Source organism: Nerophis ophidion, linkage group LG09 (assembly GCF_033978795.1).
Source record: "Nerophis ophidion isolate RoL-2023_Sa linkage group LG09, RoL_Noph_v1.0, whole genome shotgun sequence".
Classification (NCBI taxonomy): domain Eukaryota; kingdom Metazoa; phylum Chordata; class Actinopteri; order Syngnathiformes; family Syngnathidae; genus Nerophis; species Nerophis ophidion.
Genome location: NC_084619.1, coordinates 44,085,731 through 44,113,230, shown reverse-complemented (window position 1 = coordinate 44,113,230; position 27,500 = coordinate 44,085,731). Strand labels below are relative to the sequence as shown.

Genomic DNA, 27,500 nt, shown 5'->3' with positions numbered 1-27,500 from the left:
GAATTGATATGACGGGAATTTTCAGATTTTTGTTTGGTGCTTTGATAAACTGAACGCATTATAGTTCGCCACCTCAGTAGAACGCATGTCCAACTCCGAAACAATCAAAGCAGAAAAAACTTGTTCTAACTTAACTGACTCCTTACCTAGGCCAGTAGGCTCGTGTCTTCCTTTTAAATCCGGCTTCAGGATGGAGGGAAGTGGTGTTCTGTGGGGATTAGCCTTTTGCTTTGTTTTTAGCTCCGCTCGGCATCCGCGTTTCTGATCACACCGCTTGTGTCTGTTCCGTAGACGGCCCCTGCTGGTACTATACTCCGCTGTTTCACAGGCCGCTGGATGTAGCCGGCGAGGTATTCCCATGATGGCTAGCAGGTTTAGTCCAAAACGGCCCGATCTATCTACATCCAGAAGTGTCTGGCGGTTGTAAGCGATCACGGAGTGACCACGCTGTAAGCTAGCCATGAAATTTGCAGAATTGTCCGGTATTTCTGCCAGATGTTCCATCTTTACTAGGAGCTCCTCGATGTCGCAGCCCGTCCGGGCACCCCCATACCATCACAGATGTTGGCTTTTGAACTTTGCGTCGATAACAGTCTGGATGGTTTGCTTCCCCTTTGGTCCGGATGACACAATGTCGAATATTTCCAAAAACAATTTGAAATGTGGACTCGTCAGACCACAGAACACATTTCCACTTTGCATCAGTCCATCTCAGATAATCTCGGGCCCAGAGAAACCGGCGGTATTTCTGGATGTTGTTGATAAATGGCTTTCGCTTTGCATAGTAGAGCTTTAACTTGCACTTACAGATGTAGCGACGAACTGTATTTAGTGACAGTGGTTTTCTGAAGTGTTCCACCATCAGTGTGTGAATGTGTGTGTGAATGTGCGAATGTGGAAATACTGTCAAAGCGCTTTGGGCTCCTTAAAAAAAGGGGTAGAAAAGCGCTATACAAGATTCAAGATTGATATGCACAGTTAAACGGACAGTTTGCCGTACAATGAAAATCTTACTTTGCTAGTCCACCCTTTAACAAGTCACACGGTAATTAGCTAAAAAAAAAAAAAAAAAAAAAAAATGTACACACAAAGCACAACAAGTAACACAACACCATTGCACATTCTGATTGACAGTCAACAGTATAAATATGGAGGTGACCGTGGGTCACAGCAGCAGTTAAAGTGTCAAAGGCGAAAAGTGTCTACAGTGATGGTTCACAGTTCGGGAGTGGTCAAGGCACCTGTCTTGTTCAAAAAGACAAAATAAAAAGTACAACCCATTTACCATTTACCATTCCTGAGCCCATGTGTTGATAACCTTTAGAGATTGATGTCGTTGTTTTGATACAGTGCCGTCTGAGGGATCGAAGGTCACGGTCATTCAATGTTGGTTTCCAGCCATTCCGCTTACGTGGAGTGATTTATACCGATTCTCTGAACCTTTTGATGGTATTATGGACCGTAGATGTTGAAATCCTTAAAACTGTTTGACTATTTGCACATGCAGTTGTGGACAATAGGGTGTACCTTGTGAAAAGACTAAGCATTTTTTGGGAAGCTGTTTTTACACCCAATCATGGCACCCACCTGTTCCCAATTAGCCTGCACACCTGTGGGATGTTCCAAATAGGTGTTTGATGAGCATTCCTCAACTTTATCAGTATTTATTGCCACCTTTCCCAACTTCTTTGTCACGTGTTGCTGGCATCAAATTGTAAAGTTAATGATTATTTGCAAAAAAAAGGTCTATCAGTTTGAACATTAAATATGTTGTCTTTGTAGCATATTCAACTGAATATGGGTTGAAAATGATTTGTAAATTATTGTATTTCGTTTTGAGGTGGCGACTTGTCCAGGGTGTACACCGCCTTCCGCCCGATTGTAGCTGAGATAGGCGCCAGCGCCCCCCGTGACTCCGAAAGGGAATAAGCGGTAGAAAATGGATGGATGGATGGATGGATGTATTTCGTTTATATTTACATCTAACACAATTTACCAACTCATATGGAAACGGGGTTTGTAAACGCACCACGCACACACACGCGCACGCACACACACACACACACACACACACACACACACACACACACACACACACACACACACACACACACACACACACACACGCGCGCGCACTTTGGAGCCCCTGCCTCCAAACAAAATAACGTTTTCCTTGGTGCCCTTCCTACTTGCCTTGGTGCCCTAAAATATTAGCCCTCCTTAGAGGCAACATTTGACCTTAAAAAGTTATAATTTGAGGCCTGCAATATCACTATTAGATCAGGACACTCCCATTACATGTTCTACCCAACTTGTTAATTTTACCTTTCACTTCCTTTTCAGAGAAAAGGTAGTGAATACAGCTAATAGACAACTCAAGAACAGAGTTGTGTAAAAAAGTAATATAGGTTTAAAAGAGTATGAAAGTTTCTTAGGAATGGTTACACTTCATAAAATGGTATCTTAAGGGGGGTCATACTATAATTGTGTTTCACAATTAAAACACTTCCTTGTGGTCAACATAACATGTGATAGTGGTTCTTTGGTCAACATGTTGCATCGATTATGTTGCACAGACCTTCTAGCTGCCCTTCTGACAGTCTCTTTAGGGTGCGCCATTTTGTGGCCGGTATTATTTATGTGCCTCCACTTGGACTTTGTCTTCTCCTCACCAGCCATGTTGTAGTTTTAACGCTTTCATATCAACATTAAGATGGCGGCGCCCGGAAGGGCTGCGACCTCGAGGAGCTCCTGCTAAAGATGGAACATTTGGCAGAAATACCGGACAATTCTACAAACTTTATGGCTGGCTCACATCGTGGTCACTCCGTGATCACGTACGACCGCCAGACACTTCTGGATGTGGACATATCGGGCCGTTTTGGACTGATAGACGCGTGCGTGCTAGACTTGCTAATTAGCATGCGAATAATTCGGCGGCTACATCCAGCGGCCTGTGAAGCAGGGGAGTCTAGTAGCAGCGGGGGCCGTCTACGGAGCAGACGCCAGCGGTGTGATCGGAAACGCGGATGCCGAGCGGGGCTAAAAACAAAGCAGAAGGCTAATCCCCACAGGACACCACTTCCCTCCATCCTGCAGCCGGATTTAAATGGAAGATGCGAGACTACTGGTCTGGGTAAGGAGTCAGTTAAATTAGAACAAGTTAAGGAGTCAGTTAAATTAGAACAAGTTTTTTCTGCTTTGAGTGTTTCAGAGTTGGACATGTGTTTTACTGAGGTGGCTAACTATGATGCGTGCAGTTTATCAAAGCAACAAAAAAACAATCGGAAAATCCCCGTTACTGAGGTGGCTAACCATGATGCGTGCAGTTTATCAAAGCAACAATCAAACAATCGGAAAATTCCCGTCGTATCAATTCCTAGATATGGTCGTAATTATACTAAATGCACTGGGCATAATAAACACAAATAAACACAACCTAATTAATATTGCTGCTACGGATAATTTGATCAAAAATTCCCTAAAACAGCCCACTACCTATAATATAGGTTTTTTAAACATAAGATCATTGTCTCCCAAAACGTTGTTAGTTAAAGATATTATCAGAGACAACAATCTTAACGTCATCGGTCTCAGCGAAACCTGGCTTAAACCAAACGACTTTTTTGCGCTAAATGAGGCATGTCCTCCTAACTTTACACATGCGCATATTGCCCGTCCGCTTAAAAGGGGTGGGGGGGTCGCACTAATATACAACGAAAATTTTAACCTTAGTCCTAACATAAATAATAAATATAAATCGTTTGAGGTGCTTACTATGAGGTCTGTCACACCGCTGCATCTACACCTGGCTGTTATCTACCGCCCCCCAGGGCGCTATTCGGACTTTATCAATGAATTCTCAGAGTTCGTTGCTGATCTAGTGACACACGCCGATAATATAATCATAATGGGGGACTTTAATATCCATATGAATACCCCATCGGACCCACCGTGCGTAGCGCTCCAGACTATAATTGATAGCTGTGGTCTCACACAAATAATAAATGAACCCACGCATCGCAACGGTAATACGCTAGACCTAGTGCTTGTCAGGGGTATCACCGTTTCCAAAGTTACGATACTCCCGTATACTAAAGTATTGTCCGATCATTACCTTACAAAATCAGGGTTCAGACGCATGTTCGTCAAACTAATAATAATAATAACTGCTATAGCAGCCGCAACATTAATACGGCCACAACGACAACTCTTGCTGACCTATTGCCCTCGGTAATGGCACCATTCCCAAAATATGTGGGCTCTATTGATAACCTCACTAACAACTTTAACGACGCCCTACGCGAAACCATTGATAACATAGCACCGCTAAAGTTAAAAAAGGCTCCAAAAAAGCGCACCCCGTGGTTTACAGAAGAAACTAGAGCTCAGAAATTATTATGTAGAAAGCTGGAACGCAAATGGCGCACGACTAAACTTGAGGTGCACCATCAAGCATGGAGTGATAGTTTAATAACTTATAAATGCATGCTTACCTTAGCTAAAGCTAAATTTTACTCAAATCTCATCCACCGTAATAAAAACGATCCTAAATTTTTGTTTAGTACGGTAGCATCGCTAACACATCAAGGGACCCCTTCCAGTAGCTCCACCCACTCAGCTGATGACTTTATGCAATTCTTTAGTAAGAAAATTGAAGTCATTAGAAAGGAGATTAAAGACAATGTGTCCCAGCTACAACGGGGTTCTATTAACACTGATACGACGGTATATACGGCGGATACTGCCCTCCAAAATAGTTTCTCTCGTTTTGAGGAAATAACATTAGAGGAATTGTTACAACGTGTAAATGGAATAAAACAAACAACATGTTTACTTGACCCTCTTCCTGGGAAACTGATCAAGGAGCTCTTTGTATTATTAGGTCCATCAGTGCTAAATATTATAAACTTATCACTTTCCTCGGGCACTGTTCCCCTAGCATTCAAAAAAGCGGTTATTCATCCTCTTCTTAAAAGACCTAACCTCGATCCTGACCTCATGGTAAACTACCGACCGGTGTCTCACCTTCCCTTTATTTCAAAAATCCTCGAAAAAATTGTTGCGGAGCAGTTAAATGAACACTTAGCGTCTAACAATCTATGTGAAACCTTTCAATCCGGTTTCAGGGCAAATCACTCCACGGAGACAGCCCTCGCAAAAATGACTAATGATCTATTGCTAAAGATGGATTCTGATACGTCATCTATGTTGCTGCTCTTCGATCTTAGCGCTGCTTTCGATACTGTCGATCATAATATTTTATTAGAACGTATCAAAACACTAATTGGTATGTCAGACTTAGCGCTGTCTTGGTTTAACTCTTACCTTACTGATAGGATGCAGTGTGTCGCCCATAACAATGTGACCTCGGACTATGTTAAGGTAACGTGTGGAGGTCCCCAGGGTTCGGTCCTTGGCCCTGCACTCTTCAGCATCTACATGCTGCCGCTAGGTGACATCATACGCAAATACGGTGTTAGCTTTCACTGTTATGCTGATGACACCCAACTCTACATGCCCCTAAAGCTGACCAAATTAAACAATGGATGTCCGCTAACTTTTTGCAACTCAACGCCAAAAAAACGGAAATGCCGATTATCGGTCCTGCTAGACACCAAACTCTATTTAATAATACAACTCTAACATTTGACAACCAAACAATTAAACAAGGCGACACGGTAAAGAATCTGGGTATTATCTTCGACCCAACTCTCTCCTTTGAGGCACACATTAAAAGCGTTACTAAAACGGCCTTATTTCATCTCCGTAATATCGCTAAAATTCGCTCCATTTTGTCCACTAAAGACGCTGAGATCATTATCCATGCGTTTGTTACGTCTCGCCTCGACTACTGTAACGTATTATTTTCGGGTCTCCCCATGTCTACCCTTAAAAGATTACAGTTGGTACAAAATGCGGCTGCTAGACTTTTGACAAGAACAAGAAAGTTTGATCACATTACGCCTGTACTAGCTCACCTGCACTGGCTTCCTGTGCACTTAAGATGTGATTTTAAGGTTTTACTACTTACGTATAAAATACTACACAGTCTAGCTCCATCCTATCTTGCCGATTGTATTGTACCATATGTCCCGGCAAGAAATCTGCGTTCAAAGGACTCCGGCTTATTAGTGATTCCCAAAGCCCAAAAAAAGTCTGCGGGCTATAGAGCATTTTCCGTTCGGGCTCCAGTACTCTGGAATGCCCTCCCGGTAACAGTTCGAGATGCCACCTCAGTAGAAGCATTTAAGTCTCACCTTAAAACTCATTTGTATACTCTAGCCTTTAAATAGACTCCCTTTTTAGACCAGTTGATCTGCCCTTTCTTTTCTTTTTCTTCTATGTCCTACTCTCCCTTGTGGAGGGGGTCCGGTCCGATCCGGTGGCCATGTACTGCTCGCCTGTGTATCGGCTGGGGACATCTCTGCGCTGCTGATCCGCCTCCGCTTGGGATGGTTTCCTGCTGGCTCCGCTGTGAACGGGACTCTTGCTGCTGTGTTCGATCCGCTTTGGACTGGACTCTCGCGACTGTGTTGGATCCATTATGGATTGAACTTTCACAGTATCATGTTGAACTTTCACAGTATCATGTTAGACCCGCTCGACATCCATTGCTTTCCTCCTCTCCAAGGTTCTCATAGTCATCATTGTCACCGACGTCCCACTGGGTCATTATTGTCACCGATGTCCCACTGGGTGTGAGTTTTCCTTGCCCTTATGTGGGCCTACTGAGGATGTCGTAGTGGTTTGTGCAGCCCTTTGAGACACTAGTGATTTAGGGCTATATAAGTAAACATTGATTGATTGATTGATATGGAGTCTACTGACAGATATAATTTAGAACTATACACTACTTTCTATTAGAAATGGCAACAGTGGAGGATGGGTGTGTGCGTACAAACCAGTGTGCCCCACAACAAGAGGATAGCGAAAAAAGGGAGCTTATCGACTATAACGTCGGACTACAATTGTGGACTCGCGCAGATCTCTTCAGGTAAATCTCTACTATAAATGGATAATCCGCTGACTTCACAATTGGGGAAAGCAGTCACAACTTGCGCAAATTCCAATCAGCTCGTTAGGAGGAAGTATGAAGGTAAGATTGTTTTATAAACATCCACGCCATACCTCCATGGTTTTATTTCAAATTTCCGAAGATTTAAGCAGATCTCAAATACACCAAAACAGTTACTAATAGGCAATAACATTTTGTTTTAGGTTTCCTTTTAAAAGTGAAAGGACACCAAAAGAATAACAACTAGACTTGGACTCTACTCACCCTGAGCAATGAAGTTTTTCTCAAATTTCTGCAAGAACTCCAGGTAGAGCAGATCATCAGAGGTAAGAGCTTCTTCTCCTACAACAGCCTTCATGGCCTGAACATCCTTGCCAATGGCATAGCAGGCATACTGTAAGTTGGGGGTAAAAAGAGGAAAACTTATGCATACCAGAATGCATTTTATCTCTCAATTCATGACGAGATAAAAAGCATTTAGCTTCTACTTAGCTGCCAGTGCAAGCTGGAACAATATTTATATATCACAGTCATATTTTGAAAAGTTCTGGCATAGACAATGTTTTACCAGCTGGTTTGAGACGTCAGCGTGATCTTTCCTGGTCATACCCTCACCGATAGCCGACTTCATCAAACGTGACAGAGAGGGAAGGACATTGATAGGTGGGTAAATCTGGAAGACAAGCATATTTACAAATGTTATGGCAATAAATGATACATATAAATCATTACGTTTCTAATGTGACATACATTGGTCAATTAGACGGAAATGCAACAACTACAATACAGCCAGAAACAGAGTATGATGACATCACGTATAGGAAATAAATATGTACTACTAATAAGAATAATATCTCAACAATAATACATCTCAACTCTGTACACTGCTGCTGCAATTTTAATTTTGGCAAGGGAACTCTCCTGAAGGAATTAATAAAGTGCTATGTATCTATCTAATAATAGAAATAATACATAAAGTTGACAAGTAAGCTTTTGTTTCTTTAATCAGTGATTCTCAAAAGGTGGGTGTTTACATCGGCAAATAAAATACAATAATCTGCACTTTTATTCTGAAAGGATTTTTTTACCTTTATATAAAATGATGAGGGTATTTATTTATTTATTAGCCATAACCAGCATCGCTAAATTAGTTTGTTTTGACCTGGGTCAATGAAAAGTAATAAAGGGGCCATAAATTCTTAGATTTTTCAGTCTGCCGTGTTTAGTTAAAAAGATTTAGACATCCTGACATCCTGCAAGGACGAATCGATCAACTTGATTATAAAAAAACTTAGATTTTAGGGAATTTGGGCCTTAGATCTGATTTTGAGTACCATCCTGATGCTTTAACAATAGATTATGACATTGAAAATGTTTTATAACAAATAACTAAAAGTAAACAAAATACAATTTTACAAAGCGTATTGTATCAGATTATTAGTTACCTAGTAATGAAATATCACATGAAATATTAAATTTGTGGTATTGAATGCATCAGTTACTGTACATAATTTTTTTAACAAAATAAAATGTCTACTGCAAAATAACTAAACAATACAAAAACTACTATTGTCTCCCATTTAAACCATTTGTGGTTTGCCCTCAAAGCCTTCCTGTACTCAGAGAGTTCCTCCCTGACTTTGTAAAAAATAACACAAAACATAAAACAATATTTTCTAATATCCAATATCGACATCTGGCTCAATCCCCCCTACTTTACATAGAAGCTTTAGGTCTTAGCTTCTGCTCACACACATACCTGCTCGGTGTGTGTCCAGCATACTTAGCCATTTCTTTTCTTGTAGTCCTCCAGTGATAATAGATTTGGAAGAAACAATTTTTATTTTACGCCCTGGTGGTGAGGATTCGTATTTTAGAAGTACTATGGATAGTTGCAGCTTGCTCTCAATTAAAGCTTGTGTTGTGGCAAGACAGACACCTTGGAATTCATGCAACTCAAGCGTGTGTGTAACAAAGAATAGGGAAATTTAATTGTGTCTCTTTGAGCGTGCGTCCCTTTGAAGGAATATTTGCGTGAGTACAATCTTAAGCATGCGACAAGCAGTGTTATTAACGCACACATGATGAAAGTAAAATTTCAATTAGTGCATGTTTTTAGAATAAAAAAATTAATGTATGGATGAAAACTGTTAGTTCAACTAGTTTAACTAAAACTACGCATTGGGCTATAAAGTGTGTTTTATCATCTAATGGAATGTTTGAAAAAACTAACCAATAGACTACTGGATTACTAAAATAATCGATAGCTGCAGCTCTACCCTGATGTAAAAAAAAAAAAAAAAAATTAACATAGCGGAAAAAAGAAATAACTTTATTGTTGAATGAATGAAAATCAAGTTGGTTAATGAGATGCTAGACGATTTTGAAAATTCTAAGAATGTAAGAATGTAATATACCTGACGATTGTGCAACTGCCTGTCCACGTAGACCTGACCCTCAGTGATGTACCCTGTCAGATCAGGAATTGGGTGGGTAATATCTGTCGGGAAAATAAATAAGACAATAACCTTTAATTTAAAAGCACAATCTGGTAATAATGGTAACTAAGATACGAAAAATGTCTTGGTAGATTTGTGCATGTAACATACTGTCGTGGTTAAAAGTTGACATACACTTGTAAATAACATATTGTCATGTTTTGAGTTTCCAATCATTTCTACAACTCTTACTTCTTGTGATAGAGTGATTGGAGCACATACTTGTTTGTCACAAAAAACATTCATGAAGTTTGGTTATTTTATGATTTTATTATGGGTCTACTAAAGAAGTGAGCAAATCTGCTGGGTCAAAAATATACAGTTGTGATCAAAATGATTCAACCTCCACACAATTTTGGTGTTTTAGCAATTTGGACCTTTATTCCGTATTTCCTATCACTTCCAAAGACATGCACCTGGGGATAGGTTGATTGGCAAGACTAAATTGGCCCTAGTGTGTGAATGTGAGTGTGAATGTTGTCTGTCTATCTGTGTTGGCCCTGCGATGAGGTGGCGACTTGTCCAGGGTGTACCCCGCCTTCCGCCCGATTGTAGCTGAGATAGGCGCCAGCGCCCCCCGCGACCCCAAAAGGGAATAAGCGGTAGAAAATGGATGGATGGATGGATTCCGTATTTTGTTTATAGTCATATCAAATAAAGATGTGTCAAATAGACAAATGCAACTTAAATTTTAACACTGTATTTTACAAAATACCAAAAAAGGACCTTTTTCTTAATATCTCATTGACAAAATTATTCAACCCCCTAGTAACATGCATCTTTTGTACACTGTAAAAAAAAAATCCTATTTTTATGGTTAATTTACTCTAAATTTCTACTGCAATTTAAAAAAATTTTTTTTAAATAGGTTATAAAACTGTAGAATTGAAGACATTATCTGTAAATAAACAAACCGCCTGTCTTTTTAAGTAATATGCCAGTAATGACAAACTATGTATATTTCAATTTTTTTTACAGAAAAATACCATATTAATAATACATATCATTTGCTGTTTTCTCAAATTACTTTCAAATTCATGTACAATTACCGGTAATTAACTTTCATTTAATATGTAGCTTGTTATATAAAAGTCTATGTCCATACTAACAATCTAACAGTTTTATATGTAATTTTAAGAAAAATCTTATTTATCTTAATATTTATGTGTAGTTTTATATTCGAGTTGAAAAATATGTAAAGCCTGTTATATAGAGGTGTATGCTCATACTAACAATTTGACATTTTTCTCTGTAATATGACACACAATGGAGACTGCAAGACATACTTTATCACAGCCAACAACCATACAAGTCACACTGACGGTGGCCGTACAAACAAATTTAACACTGTTACACATATGCGCCACATTGTGAACCCACATCAAAAAAGAATGACAAAAACATTTCGGGAGAACATCTTCACCGTACCACAAAATAAACACAAAAAACAAATACCCAGAACATCAAGCAGCGCTACTCTTCCGGGCTGCACCCCCGCAACCACCAAATCCCGCCCACCTCAACCGACGCACGGAGGGGGGCGGTGATGTGGGGTGGTGGCGGGGGTGTAGCCCGGAAGAGTAGCACTGTTTGGCATTCTGGGTATTTGTTCTTTTGTGTTTATTTTGTGTTACGGTGAAGATGTTCTCCCGAAATGTGTTTGCCATTCTTTTTTGATGTGGGTTCACAATGTGGCGCCTATTTGTAACAGTGTTAAATTGTTTGTACTGCTACCGTCAGTGTAATTTGTATGGCTGTAGATGAAGTATGTCTTTCAGCCAATATAGTATATCAATCAAAGCCATGCACAACATGCGTCACAGTATGCTCACTGCGTTGTCTAGTAAATGAGCTAAAACGCAGAGTGGTTATCGAGGACAATAAGGGCAGTGCTGTATTGGCACTCCTTAAACATACTTGTCCGGTCAACATCGGGACAACCCTTCGCGAGGGTCGCAGGGAGTCCCTCGTGAAAATTGGCAAATATGTTGCCAGGTCAGTGTAGCCATTCAAAGAAGGTGAATCCGCTTTTCACGTAGTTTCTACATACAGTGGCCCCCCGACAAACTGAGTTGGAGGCCCCTGATCTTAATAATTCAGAACAAATCTGTAAAATAACTGTATTTTTCTGTGGAACTGCCAGCATTGTCACTTCATTGAAGTTGGTTGATCGTAATAAATTGGAAAAACTCTGTAGAAAAAAGGTACATTTCTGCAGAACTGTTTGCATCGTCACTTTATCAAAGGTGGTTGATCTTAACAATTTAGTAAAAATCTGTAAAAATTCGATATTTTTCCGCAAATCGTTTAATAAAAATGTCTGTAAATATAATGTTTTTGATCATTATTTGGTTTACAGTGTTTTACCTTAATTTTATGGTTTTCGTTTAGCAGCCGTAGCTGCCAGTAGATTACCGTTTTTTTTTACAGAATTTTTTTTTACAGTGTACTTAGTAGAACACCCTTTGGCAGTAATTACATCCTTCAAACGTGATACATAACCGGACACAAGCTTCTTGCAACGATCTACAGGTATTTTAGCCCATTCCTCTTGGGCAAACGCCTCCAGTTCCTTCATATTCTTGGGTTTGCGTGCTGCAACTGCCTTCTTCAAGTCCCACCACAGGTTTTCTATAGGATCTAGGTCTGGCGACTGTGAAGGCCACTCCAGAGTCTTCCAGCCCTTCTTCTGCAACCACTCTGATGTTGATTTGGAGGTATGCTTGGGTCCGTTGTCCTGTTGGAAGGTCCAACGTCTCCCAAGCCTCAGCTTCGTCACTGACTTCATGACATTTGCAGCTAATATATCCTGGTAGGAAATATAATTCATAATGCCTTGAACGCGTTGGAGATTCCCAGTACCTGAGGCAGAGAAACAGCCCCAGAGCATGATTGACCCCTCACCATGCTTAACAGTAGGAAAGGTGTTCTTCTCTTTGTAAGCTTAATTTTTTCTCCTCCAGACATAACGTTGATTCATAGGCCCAAAGAGTTCCAGTTTTGTCTCATCACTCCATAGAACAGTTTCCCAAAACATTTGGGGTTTGTCCAGATGATTTTTGGCATACTGGAGTCTATTTTTCCTGTGCCTGGTAGTCAGAAGTGGAGTGCGCCTCGCAGTTCTAGCATGGAGGCTTTTATCTCGTAGTGCGCGCCTTAATGTCTTGGACGAAACCTGCATTCCCCCCTCTGCAATGTCCTGTTGTAGTTCCTCAGCTGTTACGTGGGGTTTTTTCACCACTGTACGCTTCAAATACCGGACAGCAGTTGCACACAGCATCCTCTTTCTACCACGCCCAGGTAGTGTTTCCACTGTGCCTTTAGCTTTAAACTTGCGAATTATGCTCCCAACTGTGTCCCTTGGAATGTGTAATGTCTTTGCTATTTTCTTATATCCATATCCTTTCTTATGAAGAGAAATTACCTCCTCTCTTGACTTCTTTGACCACTCCCTGGACTTCACCATGTTGCAAATACACCATTGACCATCTACAAGAAGCTGAGCGTCACAGTCTTTTTCAATCAGTTTAATTGTTGCTCGTTATGGTTCTAATCACATCTACAGGTGTTTTCAACACCTGATTGAAAAGACCTTATTCAAATTCTGTTCTTAAGAGTTATGATCTTCAAGGGGTTGAATAATTTTGTCAATGAGATATTAAGAGAAATGACACTGTTTGGTATGTTACAAAATATAATGTTGTAATTCAAGTTGCATTTGTCTATTTAATGCATGTTTATTTAATATGACTATAAATAAAATACGGAATAAATGTCCAACTTGCTAAAACACCAAAATTGTGTGGGGGCTGAATAATTTTGTTCACAACTGTACATACAGCGTTGTTAATAATTGGTTATGTGTCCCTTGGCAAATTTCACTGCAAAAAGGCGCTTTTGGTAGCCATCCACAAGCTTCTGGTTAAACTTTTGACCACTCCTCTTGACAAAATTAGTGCAGTTTAGCTAAATTTCTTGGTTTTCGGACATGGACTTGTTTCTTCAGCATTGTCCACGTTCTCAATGGGGTTTACGTAAGTCAGGACTTTGGAGGCCATCCTAAAACCTTAATTCTAGCCTGATTTAGCCATTCCTTTTTGGGGAATTTGGGGGTCATTTTCCTGTTGGAACACCCAACTGCGCCCAAGACCCAACCTCCGGGCTGTTGATTTTAGGTTGTCCTGAAGAATTTGGAGGTAATCCTCCTTTTTCATCGTCCCATTTACTCTCCGTAAAGAACCAATTCCATTGGCAGCAAAATAAGCCCAGAGCATAACACTACCACCACCTTGCGGTAGGATGGTGTTCCTGGGATCAAAGGCCCCACCTTTTCTCCTCTAAATATATTGCTGGGTATTGTGGCCAAACAGCTCAATTTTTGTTTCATCTGACCACAGAACTTTCCTCCAGAAGGTTTTATCTTTGTCCATGTGATCAGCAACAAACTTTAGACGAGCGTTAAGTTGTTGCTTCTGGAGCAAGGGCTTCCTTCTTGCATGGTAGCCTCTCAGTCCATGGCGATGCAAAACACGCTTGTCCGTGGACACTGACACCTGTGTTCCAACAGCTTCTAATTCATTGCAGACCTGCTTTTTGGTGGTTTTAGGTTGACTCTTGATCATCCTGACCACTTTTCTCTAAGGAGCAGGTGAGAGCTTGCGTTTTCTTCCTGATCATGGCAGTGACCTCAGTGGGACTTTAAGCTGCTTTGAAATTGCTACAAGTGACTTTCCAGACGTGTTCAAGTCAATGATTCGTTTTTCCAGATCTATGCTGAGGTCCGTGACTTTCCCATTGTCGGATTTATAACCGAGTCTAATGCTGCATCACATGAGCCCTATTTAAATGGGCTAAGAGAACTTAACAGGTGTCGTCAATCATAATCAATCACATGAATTAAAAGGTCATGCCATGAAGCTAATTTGATTTTATTTTGATTTTTTTTACATCACCACAATTGACAACCCCTGTTGCTGTATGTATACTTTTGACCCAGCAGATTTAGTCACATTTTCAGTAGACCCATAATAAACCCATAAAAGAACTAAACTTCATGAATGTTTTTTGTGACAAACAAGTATGTGCTCCAATCACTCAGTCACAAAAAAATAAGAGTTGTAGAAATTTTTGAAAACTCAAGACAGCCATGACATCATGTTGTTTACAAGTGTATGTACACTTTTGACCACGACTGTATTTGCCTGAATAGTGACAACAAGAACACATAAACACTCATTTTTGGATGGTAATATCCACTCGTCAGAAGCATTATGTCAAATATTTTGGGCTTTTATTACATTATTGTGGTGGGTATTTTTCCAGAGAGGAAGGATTATACACCACACATCCTGACACATTTTTAAAGACAGTATTGCCTGTACTATTATGTGTCTGACATATACACCACATGGTGGCGCTGTCTGGCCCCTTAAGTCAGAAGGACTTGAACTGTCAAAAAACATTACAAAATAAAAATCTGGTACATTGCCCCTTGAGGGCACGTAAAACCACACACAAAACATGTAATTGGTTGAAAAACATGGTTACCATCAAGAAAAGCTTCTTTGCAGGCGAACAAGCGAGACATATATCTGCAGCATGTCTTGCAAAGCATTTTGAACACAACCCAGAGGATGTGCCACAAATGTCATTCACATTTTATAATAAGTGTCGCTGAAGGTTCCAGAATGTCTTATACCAATTGTGGTGTCCAATATCAAAACCATAACTTCAGGCTGAACTGACATTTTTAGCTATCCATGAGGACAACCCAGACAAAAAAATGTCCTCCCTCCAAACAAAAAGTGCACTAAAGGAAGTAATACTAACCTGTCATAAAAAAATCCTTGCAATTCCTTCACTTCAATTGTGGTGAAAAGGCTATTTTGTGGTGCCCCCCTTCCAACAGATCCGTCCCAGGACACATGTCCAATACATGTGCTGGACTGGAACAATATGGCGTTAATCCATCCCTTTGCAGCCATTATGCCATTCACTTCTCTGGGAAGACTTTATGAAGAGTTTTAGTCTGCTTGTGGATGTGATTTTATAATATTATTCAACCTACTGTCTATTCAGTTGAATACAATACAAAGACAAGATACTTAAAGGCCTACTGAAACCCGCTACTACCGACCACACAGTCTGATAGTTTGTTTTTCAATGATGAAATATTAACATTGCAACACATGCCAATACGGCCGGTCTAGTTTACTAAATTGCAATTTTAAATTTTCTGTGGAGTTTATTGTTGAAAACATCGCGGAATGATGACGCATGCGCGTGACGTCACGGACTGTAAGGAAATATTACCGCTGCATGACTCGCGGCTAAAAGTCGTCTGCCTTAACCGCATAATTACATAGTATTCTGGACATCTGTGATGCTGAATCTTTTGCAATTTGTTCAATTAATAATGGAGAAGTCAAAGTTGAAAGATGGAGTTGGGAAGCTTTAGCCTTTAGCCACACAAACACACGGTGATTCCTTGTTTAAAATTCCCGGAGGTGAAACTTTACTATGAATCAGAGCGGTCAAGCGAACATGGATCCCGACCAAATGTCAACCAGCAGTTTTCGGTGAGAAAATTGTGGTAAAAGGTTGCCGCTTACCGGAGATCAGCTGAGCTCGCGCTGTCCATACAGCTGCCGTCGACTTCCCTCAGACACTGGCGTCGAGACACCCGTGGACACACCCCTCCGTCAATCAGGTACTATTTAATCTCACAAAACACTAGCAACACAATAGATAGATAAGGGATTTCCCAGAATTATCCTAGTCCATCCATCATCTTCCGCTTATCCGAGGTCGGGTCGCGGGGGCAGCAGCCTAAGCAGGGAAGCCCAGACTTCCCTATCTCCAACCACTTCGTCTAGCTCTTCCCGGGGGATCCCGAGGCGTTCCCAGGCCAGCCGGGAGACATAGTCTTCCCAACGTGTCCTGGGTCTTCCCCGTGGCCTCCTACCAGCTGGACGTGCCCTAAACACATCCCTAGGGAGGCGTTCGGGTGGCATCCTGACCAGATGCCCGAACCACTTCATCTGGCTCCTCTCGATGTGGAGGAGCAGCGGCTTTACGTTGAGCTCCTCCCGGATGGCAGAGCTTCTCACCCTATCTCTAAGGGAGAGCCCCGCCACCCGGCGGAGGAAACTCATTTCGGCCGCTTGTACCCGTGATCTTATCCTTTCGGTCATGACCCAAAGCTCATGACCATAGGTGAGGATGGGAACGTAGATCGACCGGTAAATTGAGAGCTTTGCCTTCCGGCTCAGCTCCTTCTTCACCACAACGGATCGATACAACGTCCGCATTACTGAAGACGCCGCACCGATCCGCCTGTCGATCTCACGATCCACTCTTCCCCCACTCGTGAACAAGACTCCTAGGTACTTGAACTCCTCCACTTGGGGCAGGGTCTCCTCCCCAACCCGGAGATGGCACTCCACCCTTTTCCGGGCGAGAACCATGGACTCGGACTTGGAGGTGCTGATTATTATCCTAGTAAATGTGTCTAAAAACATATGAATCTGTCCCAATGCCATCGCCTTTTTTTTTTTAAACATGATTTTTTTTCTTCTAGTCCTTCGCTATCAATGTCCTCAAACACAAATCTTTCATCCTCGCTCAAATTAATGGGAAAATTGTCGTTTTCTCGGTCTAAATAGCTCTTACTGCTGGTGGCTCCCATTAAAAACAATGTGAATATGTGTGGAGCCCTGCAACTCGTGACGTCACGCGCACATACTTCCGGTAAAGCCATGGCTTTTCTATTAGCGACCAAAAGTTGCGCACTTTATCATCGATGTTCTCTACTAAATCCTTTCAGCAAAAATATGGCAATATCACGAAATGATCAAGTATGACACATAGAATGGACCTGCTATTCCTGTTTAAATAAGAAAATCTCATTTCAGTAGGCCTTTAACGTTCGGACTGGTAAACTCTTGTTATTTTTTGCAAATATTAGCTCATTTGGAATTTGATGCCTGCAACATGTTTCAAAACAGCTGGCACAAGTAGAAAAAAAGACTGAGAAAGTTGAGGAATGCTCATCAAACACTTATTTGGAACATCCCACAAGTGAACAGGCTAATTGGGAACAGGTGGGTGCCATGATTGGGTATAAAAGCAGGTCACCACTTTGTGAACAAATGCGTGAGCAAGTTGTCGAACAGTTTAAGAACAACAATTCATAACTAGTTATGGCAAGAAATATAGAGATTTCACCATCTACGGTCTGTAATATCATCAAAAAGTTCAGAATCTGGACAAATCACAGCACGTAAGCGGCAAAGGCCGAAAACTACCTTTTGATCCCTCAGGCGGCACTGCATCAAAAAGCGACATCAGTGTGTAAAGGATATCACCACATGGGCTCAGGAACACTTAAAAAACCCACTGTCAGTAACTACAGTTTGTCGCAACATCTATAAGTACAAGTTAGAACTCTACTATGCAAAGCGAAAACTATTTATCAACAATATTCAGAAATGCCGCCGCTGCGCACGGCTCATCTAAGATGGACCGATGCAAAGTGGAAAAGTATTCTGATGAGTCCACATTTCAAATTGTTTTTGGAAAGCGTGGACATTATGTCCTCCAAAACAAGAGAGGAAACTAACCATCCAGACTGTTATAGTCACAAAGTTCAAAAGCCAGCATCTGTGAGGGTATTAGTGCTCAAGGCATGGGTAATTTACACCTCTGTGAAGGCACCATTAATGCTGGAAGGCACCTACAGGTTTTGGAGCAACATATGTTGTCATCCAAGTAATGTCTTTTTAATGGACGCCGCTGCCTATTTCAGCAAGACAATGCCAAGCCACATTCTGCACGTGTTACAACAGCGTGGTTTTGTAGTAAAAGAGTGTGAATACTAGACTGGCCTGCTTGTAGTCTAGACCTCTCCCATTGAAAATGAGTGGCACATTATGAAGCGTAAAATACGACAACAGAGACCCTGGACTGTTGAAAAACTTAACCTGTACATCAAGCAAGAATGGGAAAGAAGTCCACCAGAAAAGCTTTAAAAAATGGTCTTCTCATTTCTCAAATGTTTACAGTGTTGTTACAAGGAAAGGCCATGTAAGACAGTGGTAAAAATGCTCCTGTGCCAACTTTTTTGCAATGTGTTGCTGCCATTAAATTTTAAGTTGATGATTATTTGCAAAAAAGTATGTTTCGCAGTTTGAACATTAAATATCTTGTCTTTGCAGTCTATTCAATTGAATATAAGTTGGAAAGGATTTTGCAAATAATTGTAATCTGTTTTTATTTATGATTTACACAAATTGACAACTTCACTGGTTATGGGTTTTGTATCTGATGCCTCTGTCTTCACAAATTGTATGGCCTTTGTTCTGGGATGGCAGCACTTACCGTCATTAGGCATAGTGAGAATGGGGATTTGGGTGATTGAGCCGTTTCTGCCCTCGACTCGGCCTGCACGTTCGTAGATAGTGGCCAAGTCAGTGTACATGTAACCTGGGAAGCCTCGACGACCAGGCACTTCCTCTCGGGCAGCAGAGACCTTAGGGTGATACAGGTGGTTCATGAAACAAAAATTCTTGAGACAGTGTCAATGAAAATAAAATGCTATTTTAAAGTTGTGCGCCGATGATGTTTGTCACTGCAATATATATATCAGAGGTGTGGACTCGAGTCACATGACTTGGACTCGAGTCAGACTCGAGTCATGAATTTGATGACTTTAGACTCGACTTGACAAAATGTAAAAAGACTTGCAACTCGACTTAGACTTTAACATCAATGACTTGGGACTTGACTTGGACTTGAGCCTTTTGACTTGACATGACTTGCAACTTTCCCCAAAACCCAACGATTAAAAAGTTATTCAGGAGCGCTCCGTATCTTCCATTGTGTACGCGTGTTTGTCAACATGTGTGCGATGACAGCTTGTGCGCTACCTGTCAGTACAACAGCCAATCAAATGACATTCACGTTATTTTCGTCACACAGCATTCATCCAATCAAATTGCAGGAAAACCAACAAAGAAGAGCTTTCAAACAACAGAAGAATAAGTGAATAAAATTATGCCATAAAGTGTTTCGTACGGGTATTAAAACTACGACTTGGTCAACAAAACAGGAATTGCCGTATGCAAAACATGCGGTTGGAAGATTACAGACGGAGACGCAACAACTTCCAACTTCGTTCGACATTTGAAGTTGCACAAAGAAGGGTACGTTTTGAATGTAAGCTAATGTCTATTGGCTGAGTAAAGTAACTTTTATTTGATGTGTAGTTAAATCAGTGAGGCTGTAAACTCACTGCTAACGTTATAACCATAGACATCTTATAAGTAGACACAGCATGGAGCGCTACTGCCTATTGCCGCTGACGTGACGCGGGGCCGCCATCTTGGAGTGGTGATCCCCTCCACTCAGAGCAATTCCTTTGGCAGGAGCAATGAACTGTCAGCACATTTAATTCATATTACCTCACTGAATACCACTGATACTCACGCACTTTTTTGTCATACGTGTAACTATGATAAAAGACACATGTCTTGGCGTGTTCATAATTTGCTTAACAGTAATAGAATATTCTTATTTTCTATGAATGACCAGGCGTCTGAGATCAAAACTGGGAATATAATCCCAGAGAAGGGGAAAAAAACAGTCAGCTATTTTTAAGTTAAAGAAACAATATGATTAGGTTATATATACATGCATATATCCTACATAAACAATGTATGAATACATTAGATATCTATATATCTTACGGACCTATAGACCAGTGGTTCTCAAATGGGGGTACTTGAAGGTATGCCAAGGGGTACATGATATATTTTTTTAAATATTCTAAAAATAGCAAAAATTCAAAATCCTTTATAAATATATTTACTGAATAATACTTCAACAAAATATGAATGTAAATTCATAAACTGAAAAGAAATGCAACAATGCAATATTCAGTGTTGACAGCTAGATTTTTTGTAGACATGTTCCATAAATATTGATGTTAAAGTTTTTTTTTCTGTGAAGAAATGTTTAGAATGAAGTTGATGAATCCAGATGGATCTCTATTACAATCCCCAAAGAGGGCACTTTAAGTTGATGATTACTTTTATGTGTAGAAATCTTTATTTAAAATTTAATCACTTGTTTATTTTTCAACAAGTTTTTAGTTATTTTTACATCTTTTTTTTCCAAATAGTTCAAGAAAGACCACTACAAATGAGCAATATTTTGCACTGTTATACAATTTAATAAATCAGAAACTGATGACATAGTGCTGTATTTTACTTCTTTATCTCTTTTTTTCAAGCAAGAATGCTTTGCTGTGATTAGGGGGTACTTGAATTAAAAACATGTTCACAGGGGGTACATCACTGAAAAAAGGTTGAGAAGCACTGTTATAGACTTATACTCTGTTGGTGCAACAGCAGATGGTTTATTCTGTCTTGACACTTTGTATTGATATTTTCTATTACATTCTTCCTTTAAATGATCATGTTTACAGTGATTGTTTTGTATGTATTTTTCATGTATGTTGCTTTGGATAAAAGTGTCTGACAAATACTCAAACATATATAAACACCTGGAAGTCTTTATTTCAGCTAAAACCACCAATCTGTTTCACTGGATTCAGAATAAAACCAAATTCTGTCTTACCCAACAAAGTTAATATTTGAATATTGTTACTTGAAGACTTATCTGTGGTTACGATAAAATGAGAATGCATCATAATCAGTGGCGGCTGGTGAATTTTGTTTTAGGTGGGCCTGAAAGTTTGTAAACCACATACCTGTAGGGGGGTCATCCTCCCCCAGAAGATTTCTTTGTGATTTTCACATACAAATATTGTAGTTCTTTGCTCCTGCTTAACTCTGTGGTAATATTCTTTTCACAAAATACAACCAATAGTATGTCAATGTCAAATCTTATTTGTGAAAAGTAATCCCCCAATTCCTATTTTCAACAGTCCGCTCATTTGAGCAGGAAAACGCTGAATATCAGCCCAGCATCTTTGTCAACTGTCAGTTTAGGCTGCTTGCCTGCTCCTCATCACCACTTCAAGATGGCGGCCAAATTGCTTGTGTCACAGCAGCCAATTCTGCGTCTACTTATAAGATGTCTATGATTATAACGTCATTGCAAACACGGCAATCTGTTGCGTCCTCTGTAGTTTGCTACCTTATTCATACTTTTTGTCAAGTGATTTTTTTTTTAAGCAGGGTTGCATGAGGCACCTACACATAACGTTACGTTAGTGATTGTATCACAAACAGTAACGTAACGTTAGACGGCGGTCAGCAGCACCGCATATTTTAGCCACCTACAAAAAGACAAACATAGTCAAATAAAGGTCAGTTAAAATGTGTACTATATTAAGAATGTGTACATATTCCATCGAGCCCTGACATCTAAAAAGTACAGCACTATTCATTGTTATGTTCATGTATTTGTTATGTTTTCTATGTGTACGCACATATAAACAGACATACAGTATGAGATGAGATCAATGAGATAAGGTAAGAACATGATAGAAACTGCTGTGGAACTAGTTACAATGCAATATTCCATGGAAATACAATGTTAACACTTTTGTGCAAATAAGTACGGTTGCACTTGTTTTTTGAAATGTGTTTATTCTGTAAAGGAATGAGTTAAATGTTTAGAATAACTGGTTAATAGTGCTATTATGAAGTGCAGTGTAAGCACTGTTTTTTTTTAATACTAAATACATACAGCGTTTTAAAAGCATACACAACCTTATATATTAGTCTGTGGTTAAAAAGACTTGAAATGACTCGAAACTCAAAATGCAGGACAAAAAGTTCAGAGAATCTGGAGAAATCACTGCAACTCAGTATTCTTCTTCCTCCAAACACGACGAGTTGAGTTTATACCAAAAAGTTATATTTTGGTTTCATCTGACCACATGCCATTCTCCCAATCCTCTGCTGTATCATCCATGTATCCATTTTGGTATAAACTCAACTCGTCGTGTTTGTAGGAAGAAGAATGCTGAGTTGCATCGCAAGAACACAATACCTACTGTGAAGCATGGGAGTGGAAACATCATGCTTTGGGGCTGTTTTTCTGCTAAGGAGAAAGGACAATTGATCCGTGTTAAGGAAAGAATCAATGTGGCCATGTATCGTGAGATTTTGAGCCAAAACCTCCTTCCATCAGTGAGAGGTTTGAATGGTTGACCAAATACTTATTTACCACCATAATTTACAAATAGATTCTTTAAAATTCTTCCAATGTGAATTCCTGTTTTTTTTTTTCACATTCTGTCTCTCACAGTTGAAGTGTACCTATGATGAAAATTACAGACCTCTGTCATCATTTTAAGTGGGAGAACTTGCACAATCGGTGGCTGACTAAATACTTTTTTGCCCCACTGTATACACACACACACACACACACACACACACACACACACACACACACACACACTATACGTCATACATACATACAGATATATGTAAATATATACATACATACATACATACGTATATACACACACACATCAAATCAAATCAAATAAACTTTATTTATAAAGCACATTTAAAATTTACCACAGGGGTAACCAAAGTGCTGTACTATGGACAGGGTAAAAGATAATACGAGGACCGAGCAAAAAACACAACACAAACAGAACATGATAAAAAATAAATAAATACAACATAAAAACAGGTTCACAGCAGGTGTGTAATGGGGCGCCATTGCAGGATGGATATCACTTAGTGTTAAAAGCCAAGGAATAAAAGTATGTTTTTAGAGAGATTTAAAAACAGGAAGAGAGGAGGCTTGTCTAACACTCAGAGGTAGGTCGTTCCAGATCGGCTGATCTTAGGGATCGAGTGGGGCAGTAAGGCTGAAGGAGGTCGGAGACATATGTTGGCGTGAGGTTGTTTAGACATTTAAAAGCAAATAGAAGGAGTTTAAAATTGATTCAATAACGCACAGGGAGACAGTGAAGGGACGCTAATATAGGGGTGATGTGCTCACGTCTGCGGGTCTGTGTTAGCAGACGAGCAGCAGAGTTCTGCAGGAGCTGCAGGCGGGCGAGGGAGGCCTGGCTAATGCCTACATACAGGGCATTGCAGTAGTCTAAACGATTCGAGATAAAGGCGTGAAATAATTCCTCGAGATCATGTCCTGACAGAGGCGGTTTCACTTTCGCTATTTGACGTAATTGATAGAATCTTTTTTGAACAACGCTGCTGATTGGTTTTTCGAATTTAAAATCTGAGTCGAACTTTACATATATAAATATATATATGTATAGTTGTATATACATACATACATATATATATGCATATGTATACACATACATATATATATGCATATGTATACACATACATATATATACATATTTATACACATACATACATATATATATATATACACATATATACATACATATATATATATACACACATATATACATACATATATATATATACACATATATACATACATATATATATATACACATATATACATACATATATATATATACACATATATACATACATATATATATATATATATATATATATTAGGGCTGCAACAACTAATCGATTAAATTGATTATAAAAATAGTTGGCGATTAATTTAGTCATTGATTCGTTGGATGTATACAATGCGCATGCGCAGGGGCTCTTCTTTTTTTTTTTTTTGTCCTGTCCAGCTTCTCAGGCAAATCATATAGTTGATGTAGATGCCTATATCGGCTGTTCAGATTTACTATACAAAAGAGAAGTGTAGGATACTTCTCATGTTGCCTTATTTGAATTTAACTTTATTAAATGTATTTATATTATCATTTGGTGCAGCCGGGCCGAAGTAGGAGGGGATAGAGAGAAACAAAGGAAGACAGAGGGGGAAATTATGGGGATAAGAGGGGGATTAGACAGTCAGACAAAAACAACAACAGCAAATACAACAATAACAACAACAACAATAGAACAACACCAGCACATACGATATGTACAAATATGATCGTACAAGTGATAGCAAAGAAGCAGTTAGTGAAATAAATAATATAGAAATGACAATGAGCAATTTTACACTACAACTGGAGCAAACCAAATACCAATAGAAAAAGTGCTATTGATCATGAACAATACCAATAGTTTACCTCTATTATCAACAATACAGTTGTTCAAATGCAACAATACGTATACATAATGATAACTAGAAAGATTAAAAAAAAAAGGAATACCGAAAGATGGAGGGGAAGAGAGAGAGGCAACCTCTATTAATCTAGTAGATTGTTATAGTGACAATGGGTTAAGCTTTGTCAGTATGCCATGTGTTACCCAGTTTACCCTAGGGCAACAACGTTGATATATGTTTGATGAAACATGATTATGCATGAGTTTTTGTATGTATATGTTCTTGTATATGAACAGAATGTGTATATGAATGTTTGTACAGTAAATGTATATGTACAGTATATGTATGTTTGTTTGTACAGTGAATGTATATGTACAGTATGTGTATTTTTGTACTGTGAAGGTACGTGTGGACAAACTTGGAGTATGTAGGTATGTACTGTATTAGTGCATGTATGTAGGAGCGTAGGTACCTATGTATGTACGTTTGTATGTATGAATAACGGTGTGTGTGTGTGAGTATATGTGTGTTTGTATGTACAATATATTTGAATCCCAGTGTGCGTGGGAGCCAGAGTACGGCCCCAGCTGCCCAGAGAGCCCAACCCAAACAGCAGGTGTAGCGCCCAGGGAACCAGGGACCACTGGCCCCACACAGCCAGCCAGCGACGGGAACCCCAGAGCCCGACCCACCGCGCCGCCCAGAAGAGCAAGCAGCAGGCCGCAGACAGACACGCCTGGCAGAGGCATGGCACGAGAGAAGCAATGGACGGCCAGACCCCAAATCAGCTAGAGACAACCCCCCACACGGGCAGAAAGACGGGACAACCCGCCCAAGGGAACCCAGAGACTCTTCGCAACCGGACGGGAAGACCGCCCACGACCCACCAGCAGCCGAGCCGCCCCGACCCCACCCCCAGGAGCACGGTGCGGTCCACACCAGGCCACCCCACCCAAATCGGCCGCCACAGGACCACCCAGCACAGGGCCGCGGGAACCACCCACACTACCCGCAGGGACCCCAACGATTGGAGATGGAACAACCAGCAACCACACTGTCGAAGTCCCCTCCCTGAGGGAGAGGGGAAAAACAAAAAAAAAAAAAAAACAAAAAAAAAAATAATAAATACAAAAAACATAATATACCCAAAAAATATAAACAAATAAATAAAAATTAAATTATGTATGTATAAATATATATATATACACACACATATAAATATACATACATACACACACACACACATGCATGTATGCAATACATATATGTATATATACACACATACACATACATATATACATACATATATACACACACATTCATACATATATATGTACACATACACCTACACACATATATATACACATACATATATACATACACATATATACATATATATACCAACATACATATATACACATATATTCATACACACATTAACATACATAAATGCACACATATATACATATATACATACACACATACATACATATACACACATACCTCTGTATACATATATACACACAAAAAAAACCCATTTAAAATAATATCACAGACATGCTGACATACAACATCACTACCCCAGCAGCTGGCCGTCTCGCAGCAACTCAGAATACCCTGCCGCACCAAGCTACCACAATGGATGAGGGGACTAGACCCAGCCGGCCCCAACCAAGACGGGCACCCGAAAGGGATGGACGGTGGAACCCAGGATCTCCAGACATGCAACCCGGATGCAGTAGCCAGAGGCGCCGACCCCGAAAGACCAGCAGGCCCAGAGCGTATCCCCAGGTGTAACGGTACGTGTATTTGTATTAGGGGTGTAACGGTACGTGTATTTGTATTGAACCGATTCGGTACGGAGGTTTCGGTTTGAAGATGTACCGAACGACACGGACAAATTAAGTAGCGCACGTTTTGTAAACAATGCACATCGAGGCACTAGTGGTGCAACGGATCAACATTGATCCGTGATCCGTTCGGATCAATATCTTCGGTTCGGCACACACGTGATTTATGAAAAAATAAATAAATAATTGTTCGTGGTAATCGTGAGCGGAGTAACGGAGGAACTTGAACGCTCCGTGCCATTTAATCGGTGTGTTTATAGGTGCAGACTCCATTGTGCAAAACGAGGGTTTTAAACACATGCTGAAAGTGTTTCAGCCATATTACGACATCCCGTCGCTCGCCAACTTCAACGATAAGATTGTGCCAGATTTTTATGAGCAAGAGAAGAAAAAATTTGTGGACGAACAATCCCGGGCGTCATCTGTTGCGCTCACGACAGAGGGGTGGAGGTCCAGCGGAACTGTGTAACCATAAGCGCTCATTTCATTAGAGCAGAGTGGGAGATGAGAAGACACGCCCCCTCTACGAAAATAACCTTGTGCAGGTACTGACACAAGCAGCAGAGGAAAGGAGAAATCCCTTTTTATGTGGCACTGTTTTTCATTAATTATGTTAAAAAGAAGATATTATGCCTTGTGCACTTGAACTAGATGTAATATATTTTAATTTAATAATTTAAAAGTGTTACAAAACACAACGGCAAAACTTCTGTTTATTTGTCTTTTTTTTTTTTTTTTTTTTTTGCTGATCCGAAAAAAATGATCCAATCCGTGAGTTTTTTGATACGTTGCACCCCTACGAGGCACCATGAATTGATTTACGTGGACCCCGACTTAAAACAATGAAATTCTTATTGGGGTGTTACCATTCAGTGGTTAATTGTACGGAATATTTACTGTACTGTGCAATCTACTAATAAAAGTTTCAATCAATCAAAAAAACAACAACACACGGCATGCTAGCAACGACTAGGCTATGATAGACTGACCATACCTCCTCTTTTCACCGGACATGTCCTCTTTTGGGCGGGTTTC

At 40.1% G+C, this 27,500-nt stretch overlaps 1 protein-coding gene across 1 annotated transcript in view; it reads right to left on the bottom strand.

Moving 5' to 3' along the window:
* atp6v1ba (ATPase, H+ transporting, lysosomal, V1 subunit B, member a) overlaps positions 1-27,500 on the bottom strand; it is a 158,683-nt gene that overhangs the window by 9,615 nt on the left and 121,568 nt on the right. The window contains exons 10-13 of the mRNA XM_061911041.1: positions 18,895-19,045; positions 9,436-9,518; positions 7,587-7,691; positions 7,283-7,412 (exon numbers count right to left, since the gene is read on the bottom strand). Coding sequence (XP_061767025.1) covers positions 7,283-7,412; positions 7,587-7,691; positions 9,436-9,518; positions 18,895-19,045 — 469 coding nt within the window. The remainder of the gene's footprint in view (positions 1-7,282; positions 7,413-7,586; positions 7,692-9,435; positions 9,519-18,894; positions 19,046-27,500) is intronic.